Source organism: Macaca thibetana, chromosome 20 (genome assembly GCF_024542745.1).
Source record: "Macaca thibetana thibetana isolate TM-01 chromosome 20, ASM2454274v1, whole genome shotgun sequence".
Taxonomy (NCBI): Eukaryota; Metazoa; Chordata; class Mammalia; order Primates; family Cercopithecidae; genus Macaca; species Macaca thibetana.
The window spans coordinates 72,573,256-72,585,115 of record NC_065597.1 but is presented as its reverse complement, the minus strand read 5'-3'; the positions used below and the strand labels follow the sequence as shown (position 1 = coordinate 72,585,115).

The 11,860-nt window shown below is 55.7% G+C and overlaps 1 protein-coding gene and 1 long non-coding RNA gene across 5 annotated transcripts; one reads left to right on the top strand and one right to left on the bottom strand.

Annotated features, from left to right (window-relative positions):
• Positions 1 to 696: 696 nt before the first annotated feature.
• LOC126944810 (uncharacterized) lies at positions 697 to 3,522 on the bottom strand. The gene is made up of 2 exons (XR_007722194.1): positions 3,453 to 3,522; positions 697 to 1,190 (listed from the first exon to the last, which is right to left on the bottom strand). It is a non-coding gene; the product is annotated as an uncharacterized LOC126944810 (long non-coding RNA).
• ZNF205 (zinc finger protein 205) lies at positions 3,251 to 11,596 on the top strand. 4 transcript variants are annotated; one of them, XM_050774342.1, is made up of 7 exons: positions 3,251 to 3,852; positions 4,515 to 4,653; positions 6,455 to 6,602; positions 6,913 to 7,004; positions 7,512 to 7,632; positions 9,987 to 10,100; positions 10,341 to 11,596. In XM_050774342.1, exons 2-7 carry the CDS (start codon positions 4,597 to 4,599, stop codon positions 11,408 to 11,410), a joined length of 1,602 nt encoding a protein of 533 aa, XP_050630299.1. In that variant the 5' UTR covers positions 3,251 to 3,852; positions 4,515 to 4,596; the 3' UTR covers positions 11,411 to 11,596. The 4 variants fall into 4 exon arrangements, with proteins under 4 accessions (XP_050630299.1, XP_050630297.1, XP_050630296.1 ...); XM_050774340.1 differs by having other exon boundaries at positions 6,455 to 6,668; XM_050774339.1 differs by having other exon boundaries at positions 3,251 to 4,120; positions 6,455 to 6,668.
• Positions 11,597 to 11,860: the final 264 nt, after the last annotated feature.

Below are 11,860 nucleotides of genomic sequence, written 5' to 3'. Positions count from 1 at the left end.
AAGGGTCCCTTTCAGGAACAAATTCCCTGACCCTGGACACTCAGCTCTCCTCTTGGTTGGCAGAGTGAAGAGTGTCATCATTTCCAGGACTCCTCCCCACTTCAGCTTTCAGTTCATTGCTCACTCTGGCTTGAATACAGTACTGACTTGCTAAGTTGCATGTCTCTCTTCGCCTTGAGGATTGAAACACCTAGAAGCCGGGTGTGGTGGCTCGCACTTGTGGTCCCAGCTACTTAGCAGGCTAAGGCGAGAGAATCACTTGAGACCAGGAGTCTGAGACCAGCCTGGGTGATATAGCAAGACCACATCTCTAAAAAATCAAAAACAAAAACAGAACACCTGGCCAGGCACAGTGGCTCAGCCTGTAATCCCAGCACTTTGGGAGGCCAAGGTGGGTGGATTGCTTGAGCCCAGGAGTTTGAGACCAGCCTGGCCAACATGGTGAAACCCTGTCTCTACTAAAAATACAAAAATTAGCTGGCCGCAGTGGCACACTCCTATAATCCCAGCTACTCGGGAGGCTGCGGCAGGAGAATTGTTTGAACCTGGGAGGTGGAGGTTGCAATGAGCTGAGATGGTGCCATTGCACTCCACCCTAGGTGACAGAGCGAGATTCTGTCTCAGAAAAACAAAAACAAAAACAAAACAACAACAAAATCCCAAAAACAGAACACCTGGAAAACACCAGACACAAACCCCAGGAGTAATTTTTCTTTCATCAAATTGACAATAGCATCAATCAGAATCCCAAGACTCCTAAAACATGTTTAACTCCAAAAGCAGAGTTGCAAACTCAAATGCTATAGGGGCCAAGTAGGCACTGTGGCCACCTAGAAAGTGGACCCTGAAGGTGGGGAAGGCGGGTCCAGCATCGGTAAATGTTCTAATTTTTTTTAAAGAATCAATTTTATAGGCCGGGCATGGTGGCTCACGCCTGTAATCCCAGCACTTTCGGAGGCTGAGGTGGGCGGATCACCTGAGGTCAGGATTTCGAGACCAGCCTACCAACATGGAGAAACCCCATCTCCACTAAAAATACATAATTAGCCGGGTGTGGTGGCACATGCCTGTAATCCCAGGTACTCAGGAGGCGGAGGCAGGATAATCGCTTGAACCCAGGAGGCAGAGGTTGGGGTGAGCTGAGATTGCGCCATTGTACTCCAGCCTGGGCAAGAAGAGTGAAACTCCGTCTAAAAAAAAAAAAAAGAAAAAAAAGAATCAGTTTTATGAGTCTCAATTTTTACGTGTTAGAAACTAAGTTAAAAAAAAATTAGCTGGACGCAGTGGCTCACGCCTATAATCCCAGCATGTTGGGAAGCCGAGGCAGGTGGATCACTTGAGGTCAGGAGTTCGGGACCAGCCTAGCCAACATGGTGAAACCCCTGTCTCTACTAAAAATACAAAAATTAGCCAGGCATGGTGAAGGACAACTGTAATCTCAAATACTCAGGAAGCTGAGGCAGGAGAATCACTTGAACTGGGGAGGCGGAGGTTGCAGTGAGCCAAGATCACACCATTGCACTCCAGTCTGGGCCACAGAGCGAGACTTCATTTCAAAAAACAAAAAAATTGGCCAGGCGCGGTGGCTCAAGCCTGTAATCCCAGCACTTTGGGAGGCCGAGGCGGGTGGATCACGAGGTCAGGAGATCGAGACCATCCTGGCTAACATGGTGAAACCCCGTCTCTACTAAAAAAATACAAAAAACTAGCCGGGCGTGGTGGCGGGCGCCTGTAGTCCCAGCTACTCGGAGGCTGAGGCGGGAGAATGGCGAACCCGGGAGGTGGAGCTTGCAGTGAGCCGAGATCAGGCCACTGCACTCTAGCCTGGGCCACACAGCAAGACTCCGTCTCAAAAAAAAAAAAAAAAAAAAAAAAAAAAAAAAAAAAAAAAAATAAACCCTCTGGGCATGATGGCTCACACCTGTAATGCCAGTACTTTGGGATGTGGGAGGATTGCTTGAGATCAGGAGTTCAAGACCAGCCTGGGTAACAAAGCAAGAACCCCATCTCCACAAAAAAATTTTAAAAATTGGCCGGATAGGCCGGGCGCGGTGGCTCAAGCCTGTAATCCCAGCACTTTGGGAGGCCGAGACGGGCAGATCACAAGGTCAGGAGATCGAGACCATCCTGGCTAACACAATGAAACCCCATCTCTACTAAAAATACAAAAAAAATTAGCCGGGCGAGGTGGCGGGCGCCTGTAGTCCCAGCTACTCGGGAGGCTGAGGCAGGAGAATGGCGTAAACCCGGGAGGCGGAGCTTGCAGTGAGCCGAGATAGCGCCACTGCACTCCAGCCTGGGCAAGAGAGCGAGACTCCGTCTCAAAAAAAAAAAAAAAAAAAAAAAAAAATTGGCTGGATGTGGTGGCTCACACCTGTAATCCCAGCACTTTGGGAGGCCGAGGCAGGCAGATCAAGAGGTCAGGAGATTGAGACCTGCCTGGCTAACGAGGTAAAACCGCGTCTCTACTAAAAATACAAAAATTAGCCGGGTGTGGTGGCGGGAGCCTGTAGTCCCAGCTACTCAGGAGGCTGAGGCAGGAGAATGGCGTGAACCTGGGAGGTGGAGCTTGCAGTGAGCCAAGATTGTGCCACTGCACTCCAGCCTGGGCGAGAGAGCGAGACTCTGTCTCAAAAAAAAAAATTAGCCAGGCATGGTGGCAGGCGCCTGTGGCCCCAGCTACTTGGGAGGCTGAGGTCAGTCACTTGAGCCCAGGAGGTTGAGGGTACAGTGAGCTATGATTGTGCCACTGCACTTCAGCCTCGGTAACAGAGTGAGACCCTGTCTCAAATAACAAAATAAATAAACAAACCCTTGAGAGCCCACACAACACATCACGAGCTGGTATAGGAGCAACTCTGTGCCTGTCATACTGTGTGAAGCTGTGCATCTCAGGGGATTCTGGTGAGCCAAAGGCAGCAGGCATGGGAGCGTTTCCTAGGGAACCTTCCTGGAATCTGATTCCAGGACTAGGTCCCTGGCCCTTTTCCTGACACCCAGCCCCATGCCTGCCCAGCAGAAAGGGTTCCTTCCCCCAGAAAGTAAAGCACAGTCTCTGTCCTCTCCATTTCAGGCCTTACTTCTCAGGGTGTAAAGGGAAACGGTGCCTGAAAGGCAGAATCTGCGGCTGCCAGGCGTGTTTGAGAACTTAGGACCCCATTTATAGCAGGATCACACCCTCTATCCCCAAGCTGAAATGGGTCTGGAAGAATCAGATTTAACAACTTCTTCCCGAGGTGTGGGGCATCCGGGTTGGGGGAAGTCCCCAGCCTGTTTCCCACGTTCACTCAGGGAGAGAGTTCTGTGCCCGTCTTGGGGGGACCCAGAGGGCCCTTGACTAGCAGTCCTTAAATGAATTCAGGATCTCTCAGGAGACAACAACCTTCAGAAACCCCGAGTGCTAAAATAAATGGTCCTGCTCTCTCCACCCTGCAAAATGCCCTTCTTTCTACCTGTGAGGACGACTGCAGCGCTCTCTTTGAAATTTCAAATAACACAATCTTTCCACAAAATTTATCTTCCATTTTTCTGTTTTGGTGGCCCTGCCTTGCTGGCATCATGAACGCGGGCTGGGTAAAGCCATCCTCACGAGCTGGCATTGAGGCTCTGGGAGTCACCTCCAGGCCAAGAGCAGGTGCAACCCAGGCTCGGGACTCCAGACCCGGAACCCTCAAAACTGGGAACGCTGTAGGGCTGCGGCTGCATGGGGAATGGGATCTGGGAGGGACTTCCTGTTGTCCCTAATCCCAGTCTCCACCCGGCTCCCCCGCCCGCCCCGTGCAGGCTGTGGAGACTCCCTTCCCGGGGGAGGGGGCTCCCGCTGCTGCAGGTGCCCCCTCTGCCTCCACCCTGGTGAGAAGGGGGTGCTAGGGAGGGCATCTGGATCCTGAGACCGGCGCAGATGATCAGCTTGCAGGAGGGGATGGGGTCAAAGGTGGAAGGCTTCAAGCTGGCAGGAGAGAAGGGGGCCAGGACTGGGTATGGGAAGGAGAAGGACATTGTTTGCCAGGACCGAGAGGAGGATGGGCATTCCAGGCCTGGGGCAGGTGGCTGCAGCTGCAAGGGGGCTGCTGAGAGCGGGCAGGTTGATTTCTGAATTCCTGGTGGGGCTGGGAGTCAGGTAGGGACACGGTGCATGTCCTGGGGTCGGGGACAGCAGGGCCTGGTTGCCCCTGGCCTTGATGGGCGGGGCCCCACCAGCACCTGTTTTGCAGGATCTCTGCAGAACTTTCTGCTCCTGATGACAGGAAATAGCAATTCCAATTTAGCCTCGGCTTTACCTGAGCCGGTTACGCTGAGATGCAAGGCTCTTGCTTCACCGATAAAGGGGACAATACAAAATAGCATTCTTTCAAAAATAGGACCCAGAAAACATCACAGAGAGTGGGACCATTGGATAGGGTCTGGGAGACTTTCTTTCCGATTGGGACAGGGAGCGCTGGTCCTCGTGGGGATTTTCAGGGCTCTTTGGAGGTGTCCAGGAAGCGAGGGCTGGTTTCTCTCTGCTCTTCCAGGCTGCTGGCCAGAAGCTCGAGGGGGCTTGGACAAAAAGAGGCAGAAACAACTTAGCTGTTCTTTTTAGCTCGGAAATAGAAAATGTCTGCAGACGGTGGAGGCATCCAGGCCGCCCAGGACAAGGAGACACCCCCGGAGGTACAGATGGGGCTGGGTGAGGGAGGCATGCGATGGAAGAGGCTGGTGCGGAGATTTTCAAGGCACGGAGTCTGGACCCCTGGAAGAGTTAGACTCACTGGGGTGGGGGGATCAAAGAAGAGCTGGCATGCTGGGTAGCACCCTCTGTCTGGAATTTACAGCATAACAGTTTTGATTTGCTGGTGAATTCTCTAGTCAGTGGCCACAAGAGATGGCAGGGGTCTGGGTGGGGGTCCTATCGGTGAGGTTTTCTTTCTGAGCAGTGCTCAGAGCACACAGGGAAACCTGTTCTCCTTCCCCGTGCTTCTCCGTCTGTAACCACAGCTTCTCATCTCTCTGGGTCCGAGCTCCCGGTCCTTCCTCTTCCTTGTACCTGCTACCAGTGTGTGTGTGTAATTACTATTTGTGGGGGACCTGGGTCTTCGGGCTTGGAGTGGGAGGAGAGTGAGTCATCAACAAGCCGGGGGCCAGTCCCTGGCCTCTGGGAACCAGACCACATGCCTGCCATTCCCACCTGTCTCGCAGGGTCATGGGGAGGTTCTAAGGATAATAGGCATGAGACGTCATCATCTATGGTTTTCATACCATAGAAGCACAAAGAGTTGTTAGCATGGTTCAGTTTCCCATCCACTTCCCGTGTACCTTCAACACCTTGTGTGTGTCAGTAGAGCCCCACACTTTGGCATTCTCTGCTGGCGCTGGCTTCTGTCTGGTGCGCACAGGGAGGGGAATAATGACCAGCACTGCCCTGTGTTTATCCAGGACTTTCCTGAGCCGGCAGCTCCTTCTCCATCATTATCTGTGTGAACCTCATGACCGCTCTGTGCAGGGGCAGAGCAGCTGCGTCCTGAAGGCTACCTGGTTGGGGAGGGGTGTCGCTGGGTCTGGCACCCAGGCACCCTGACTCATGGCCTGAGGTTCTTTCTCTTCAAGACCCAAACACAGACAGGGCATGGAGGAAGGGGTGTGAGTCCCCAGCAGAAGGCCAGCCAGTCCCTGTGCTGTGGACGAGGCCCCACCAGGGCCCTCCCTGACTTTGGAGCTATGTGGTCATGGGGTGTCTCATCCCCAGCCCTGGTGTGTTAGTCTCCCGTGGCTGCTGTAACAAGTTTCCACCCTCTCAGGGGCTGAAAACAACCAGAATTGGCTCTCTCACAGTTCTGGAGGACTGAAGTCCAAAATCTGCGTGTTGGAAGGGTCACACTCCTTTTGAAAGCTCTAGACTAAGAGGATCCTCTCTTGCCTCTTCCAGCTCCTGGGGGCTCCTGGTGTCCTTGATGTGGGCATCCCTCCAGTCTCTGCTTCCTTCTCTGTGTCTCCGTGTCCTCTCGTAGTCTTATAAGGACATAAGTCATTATTAGATTTTAGGCTCACTCTAAATCCATGATGATTTAATCGCAGGATCTTTAACTTACCTGTATAAAGACCCTTTTCCCCAATAAGGCCCCATTCTGAGGTTCAGGGAGGACATGGATTCTTAGAGGACACGATTCAAGCCACTACACTTGTTTTCCTCATACACTAATAAACAACAGTTTACACTGCTGAGGTCAGTGTGAGGCAGAGCTGAGAAGGGGTAGCTGCCCTCGGGCACCACGCCCACCGGCACTGTGGCAGCAGCTTGATGAATATTCCTCCTCTTGCCACCCATCCTTGCTGGGGTGAGCTCAATGGAGGCAGCAAGGACAGTCCTTCAAGCTGTGTCTTGCATGTTGGTGTCCAACCCTGCTGGAACGCCCTGGCATGCAGCTCTGGGTGTCTCTCCCACTCATCCGGGTGCTGATGAGGCTGTCCTCTCTAGATTCCAGATCGTGGACATTCTCATCGGGAAATGCTTTCTAAGCTGGGGGAGGCAGTGCCTTCAGGGGACGCTCAGGAGTCATTGCACATTAAGACGGAGCCAGAAGAGCTACACCCCGAGGGGGCATCGCAGGAGGATGGGGCTCAAGGTGCTTGGGGCTGGGCACCCCTAAGTCACGGCTCTAAGGAGAAAGCTCTCTTCCTGCCTGGCGGAGGTAGGAGAGGGATGGGGAAGAGGCGCTTTCCCAGGGAGGCAGCTATGGGGAGGTGGTGGCTCGGCCCAGGTCCAGGTGGGGCCGAGAGTCTCCATGCTGGCAAAGGACGTGTTCTCCCCATGGCAGCCTCAGAGCCATCTGACCTGTCCTTGGGTCGGGCCAGGGGCGGAGTTTGAGGCAGCTGGAGTAGCAGCAGGTTCAGCAGGATGAGTTGGTCACCCTGAGGACCCCTCTCCTTCCACAGCCCTCCCTTCCCCCCGGATCCCGGTGCTTTCCCGAGAGGGGAGGACCAGAGACCGGCAGATGGCCGCGGCACTCCTCACTGCCTGGTCCCAGGTGAGTGGCCTTTCCCCAGTCCCTGCATGGTGCTCAGCCCTTCCTGCATCTGCTGGTTCTGTGTGCAAAGCCAGAACCCCGCTGGCCCCACTTGCAGCCAAGCCTGAAGCCTGGGGCTCTTGCTAGTGTTGCTGGAATTTTCCAGGCTCAAGGCCTATGGTCAGGCCTGGGCCAAGGCTGGAGGAGAAGCAGCAGGAATTAGAGACACAGGACCTCTCGTTGGGAGCCGTTTGGAGCCATCCTCTGAGGTCTGAGCTGAGGATGGAGGCTGCATGGACATCCTAAGTCTTAATTGTGGTCCCTGAAAATACCGCTTGGTCTTTGTTCTTTCTCAACGCCCCAGAAGGCCTTGGGTGGCTCACCTGCTTCCCCATCAGATGGAAGTGGCAGACCTCACTAGAGACAGCGGGTTGGGAGTCCAGGGTCTCACCACACATCTCATGACATGGTGTCCCTCCACCGTGTCCACGGCATGTCCTGGAGACTGGATGTTTCATATTGTTTCAGATGCCAGTGACTTTTGAAGATGTGGCCTTGTACCTCTCCCGGGAGGAGTGGGGTCGGCTGGACCACACGCAGCAGAACTTCTACAGGGATGTCCTGCAGAAGAGAAACGGGCTGTCACTGGGTAAGCACTCGCCTGGAGTGGGGACTGGTGTGTTAGGGAGGGGTCCTGCTCTGCCATCTCCTCTCTCCTCCCTTCCCTCCCTATCCCTCCCACCCTTCTCCTTGTCCCTCGAGACACACTTTTCCATGGAAACTTCTATAATGATGGAAATGTTCTGTGTGTGCTAGGATAAGAGCCACAAGCCATGTGTGGCCGCTGAGCGCTTGAAATGTGGGTAGAGCCCTTGAGTTTTTAATTTTACTTGATTTTGTTTTGTTTTGTTTCGTTTTGAGACGGAGTCTTGCTCTGTCACCCAGGCCAGAGTGCAGTGGCGCGATCTCAGCTCACTGTAAGCTCCGCCTCCTGGGTTCACGCCATTTTCCTGCCTCAGCCTCCCAAGTAGCTGGGACTACAGGTGCCCGCCACCACGCCCGGCTAATTTTTTGTATTTTTAGTAGAGACGGGGTTTCACCGTGTTAGCCAGGATGGTCTCAATCTCCTGACCTTGTGATCCACCCACCTCGGCCTCCCAAAGTGCTGGGATTACAGGCGTGAGCCACCATGCCCGGCCAGTTTTACTTGGTTTTAATTAGTTCAAATGAGAGTTTAAATAGCCACATATGGCTAGCAGCTACTGTACTGGACGCTGCCCCAGGAAGTCCGCTTTTCCTGGGTTCATCCCCAGGGTTCACTCCTGTAGCTCCATCTGCCTTTCCAAGCCCCCTACTTCAGAAGTGTCTGAGCAGCAAGCTCAGCTTCAGGGCCCGGGGGCTACTTGCCCTGGAGGAAGATGGCATGAGCTAAACTCCCCAGGCCCCGCAGACCCTGGGGTGTCCCATCTGCTTTGAGGAGCAGGTGCTTGTCTCTGAGGGGCCTTGGTTCCCTTTGCTTCTTGAATGGTAAGTATTTAAGTCCCAGAGCTTTTTTTTTTTTTTTTTTTTTGAAACAGAGCCTTGCTCTGTCACCCAGGCTGGAGTGCAGTGGCACCATCACGACTCATGCAGTCTCGACTTCCTGGGTTCAAGTGATCCTCCTGCCTCAGCCTTCTGAGTAGCTGGGGCTACAGGTACCACCATGCCCCGCTAATTTTTTCTTTTTTTTTTTTTTGGTAGAAATAGGATCTCACTATGTTGTCCAGGTTGGTCTTGAGCTCCTGGGCTCAAGCCATCCTCCTGCTTTGGCCTCCCAAAGTGTTGGGATTATAGGCATGAGTCACTGTGCCCAGCCATCCCACAGCTTTGGACTCCTCAGTTTCAGACTTCAGTTTTCATATGGAAAAATCAGTATTCATTTACTCATTCACTCATTCAGTTGACACTTAGCTTTTTTTTCTTTTTCTTTTTTCTTTTTTTTTTTTTTTTGAGACAGAGTCTCGCTCTTTCACCCAGGCTGGAGTGTAGTGGCGTGATCTCGGCTCACTGCAATCTCTGCCTCCCGGGTTCAAGTGATTCTGCTGCCTCAGCCTCCCGAATAGCTGGGACTACAGGTGCCCACCACCATGCCCAGCTAATCTTTTTTTTTTTGTACTTTTAGTAGAGATGGGGTTTCACCATGTTAGCCAGGATGGTCTCGATCTCCTGACCTTGTGATCCGCCCACCTCAGCCTCCCAAAGTGCTGGAGGCATGAGCCACTGCGCCTGGCCAACACCCAGCTAGCACACTTGCTAGTCCGGGCAGAATCCAGGATTCAGCAGTTCCAGCTGGTGGCGTCATGGTGGTCCCAAGGCCCCGCTGGCTGGCACCAGGGATGCTCACCCCTTAATTAGCTCAGGCTGCTCACCACCCCTCTTACGGTTCCCCGGTGCCTGGGCCAGCAAGCCCAGGCAAGTCCTGGGGGATCAGAAGGAACTCAGCACCCATTTTCAGCCCCACGGCAGGACTCGCAGAGCCCCAAGCCACCCGGTTGGTCCAACACATTCCTTTCTTCCCAGGGGTGGTGGAAGCCAGGGCCCCCTCTGCTCTTTTACTGACTTGACCAAAATTCCTGGGGCCACACACCCCTAAGACTTGACAAATGGGATGACCTTAGTTGTTGGCGACCCTGGCCTTCCTGTCCCAGGTCCTCCCACTTGGAGGGCCACTACCCCCGCCCCTCCAGGTGAGGTAGGGTGTTGCCCACTCCTCTCCCTTAAACTCTGTTGCTCTTTCAGGGAAAGTGACAGGCCTACTCAGCTCTGGCAGCCCCCAGCCAGGGGGCGGACCCCTGACCCAGGGGGAGGACCCCTGACCCAGGGGGACTTCTTGAAACTGCTTTATTTTACCCCATGTTTCCAGAGCCTCACCCCTGACTTGCGCCCCATCAGTTTTGGGGGAATGCTGTCTGCAGCTGGGCAGTGCCAGAAGGCCTGTGACAGCACCGCATCTTTTCTGGGCAGGCTTTCCCTTCAGCAGGCCTTTCTGGGCCCCTCAAGCGCTGGGCAAGGGTGAGGCCTCAGGCTCCAGGCGGCAGACAGGAGATGAGAAGGAGGAGTGGAGAGGCGCGTACTCAGGTGAGGGACTGGCGCGCGCCTTTGTCTGCGGGAGTGGGGTGCAGACGCCGGCCTTCTGGCTGTTGTCTGTGGGAGTGGGGCAGGGACACCAGACCCCCTCCTGGACCGTTTGCGCCCAGGGCGGCCCTTGCGCTTTTTGGTCTCCGAGAATCCAGCCCCCACCCTTAGCTCTGCCTTCTCCACCCTCCTGGCGCCCTTAGGAAAGCTCGTCCCTCGCTGGAAACGACTTTCTTTTTCCAGGAGCTATCGAGGTGGGGCAGAGGATGCCGACTTCATCGGTGGCAGCCCTTGGAGATGTGAAGCCCTTCAGAAACAGGGCGGGGAGAGTCCAGGGGGGCGTTCCGCAGTGCGCGCAGGAAGCAGCTTGCGGCCGGAACTCAGGGCCGGCCAAAGACTCCGGGCAGCTGGCTAATCCAGATGGCACTCCAGTTGCAGCTCCGCCAGACCCCAGTCCCACGGAGCCCCAGGAGGGCCGCGTCCCGGAGAAGCCCAGCGAGGAAGAGAAGGGAGCCCCGGAGAGTGGCGAGGAGGGTCTGGCCCCTGACAGCGAGGCGGGCAGGAAGAGCTACCGGTGCGAGCAGTGCGGCAAGGGCTTCAGCTGGCACTCGCACCTGGTGACGCACCGGCGCACGCACACGGGCGAGAAGCCCTACGCCTGCACTGACTGCGGGAAGCGCTTCGGCCGCAGCTCGCACCTCATCCAGCACCAGATCATCCACACGGGCGAGAAGCCCTACACCTGCCCCGCCTGCCGGAAGAGCTTCAGCCACCACTCCACACTGATCCAGCACCAGCGCATCCACACTGGAGAGAAGCCCTACGTGTGCGACCGCTGCACCAAGCGCTTCACCCGACGCTCGGACTTGGTCACCCACCAGGGCACCCACACGGGCGCCAAGCCGCACAAGTGCCCTATCTGCGGCAAGTGCTTCACGCAGAGCTCGGCGCTGGTCACCCACCAGCGCACCCACACCGGGGTCAAGCCCTACCCGTGCCCCGAGTGCGGCAAGTGCTTCAGCCAGCGCTCCAACCTCATCGCGCACAACCGCACGCACACGGGCGAGAAGCCCTACCACTGCCTCGACTGTGGCAAGAGCTTCAGCCACAGCTCGCACCTCACCGCACACCAGCGCACCCACCGCGGCGTGCGGCCCTACGCCTGCCCACTGTGCGGCAAGAGCTTCAGCCGTCGCTCCAACCTGCACCGGCATGAGAAGATTCACACCACCGGGCCGAAGGCCCTGGCCATGCTGATGCTGGGGGCGGCGGCGGCGGGGGCTCTGGCCACACCCCCACCTGCTCCCACCTAGGAGGCCAGGAGAGGGGAAGCGGGGCGCCCGGGGCCACTGGGACAGCCCCACTGGAGTCAAGGCTCCGAGGGAGGAGAGAGGGGAGCGGGAAGGGAGCTAGGGCGGTGAGGGCATGGGGTGAGGCATGGCGACGGGGGAGGGCGAGAAGGGGCAGACACTCTGCGAATTAAAGGCCTTGGACTTGAAGCGCCCGCCTACACAGCTTTGTCTCCTGGTGCCCTGGTGCTGATTCCCCGAGTGTGGGGGAGCTCCTGGGTCAATCTCCTGTCCTCATCGAGGCATCCCCGAGTCACCACTCTTGGCTTGGGACCCCACCGGGGTTGGGTTCCCTTTTGTCAAAGGCCCATTCCAGAGCGTTGCACACATTGGCAAGCAAAGGCTTCAAGTACAGAGAGGTTTCCAGGGCTGAAGCCAGTCAACCACTCCTGGACCTGGGGACCCCTCGCTGGC

Bases quoted from the DNA above. Each gene is read 5' to 3' on its own strand.
- ZNF205 (XM_050774340.1), top strand. From the start codon at position 4,597: ATGTCTGCAGACGGTGGAGGCATCCAGGCCGCCCAGGACAAGGAGACA. The intron at 4,654-6,454 runs GTACAGATGGGG...TGTCCTCTCTAG, and splicing joins ACAAGGAGACACCCCCGGAG to ATTCCAGATCGTGGACATTC. The intron at 6,669-6,912 runs GTAGGAGAGGGA...CTCCTTCCACAG, and splicing joins TCTCTTCCTGCCTGGCGGAG to CCCTCCCTTCCCCCCGGATC.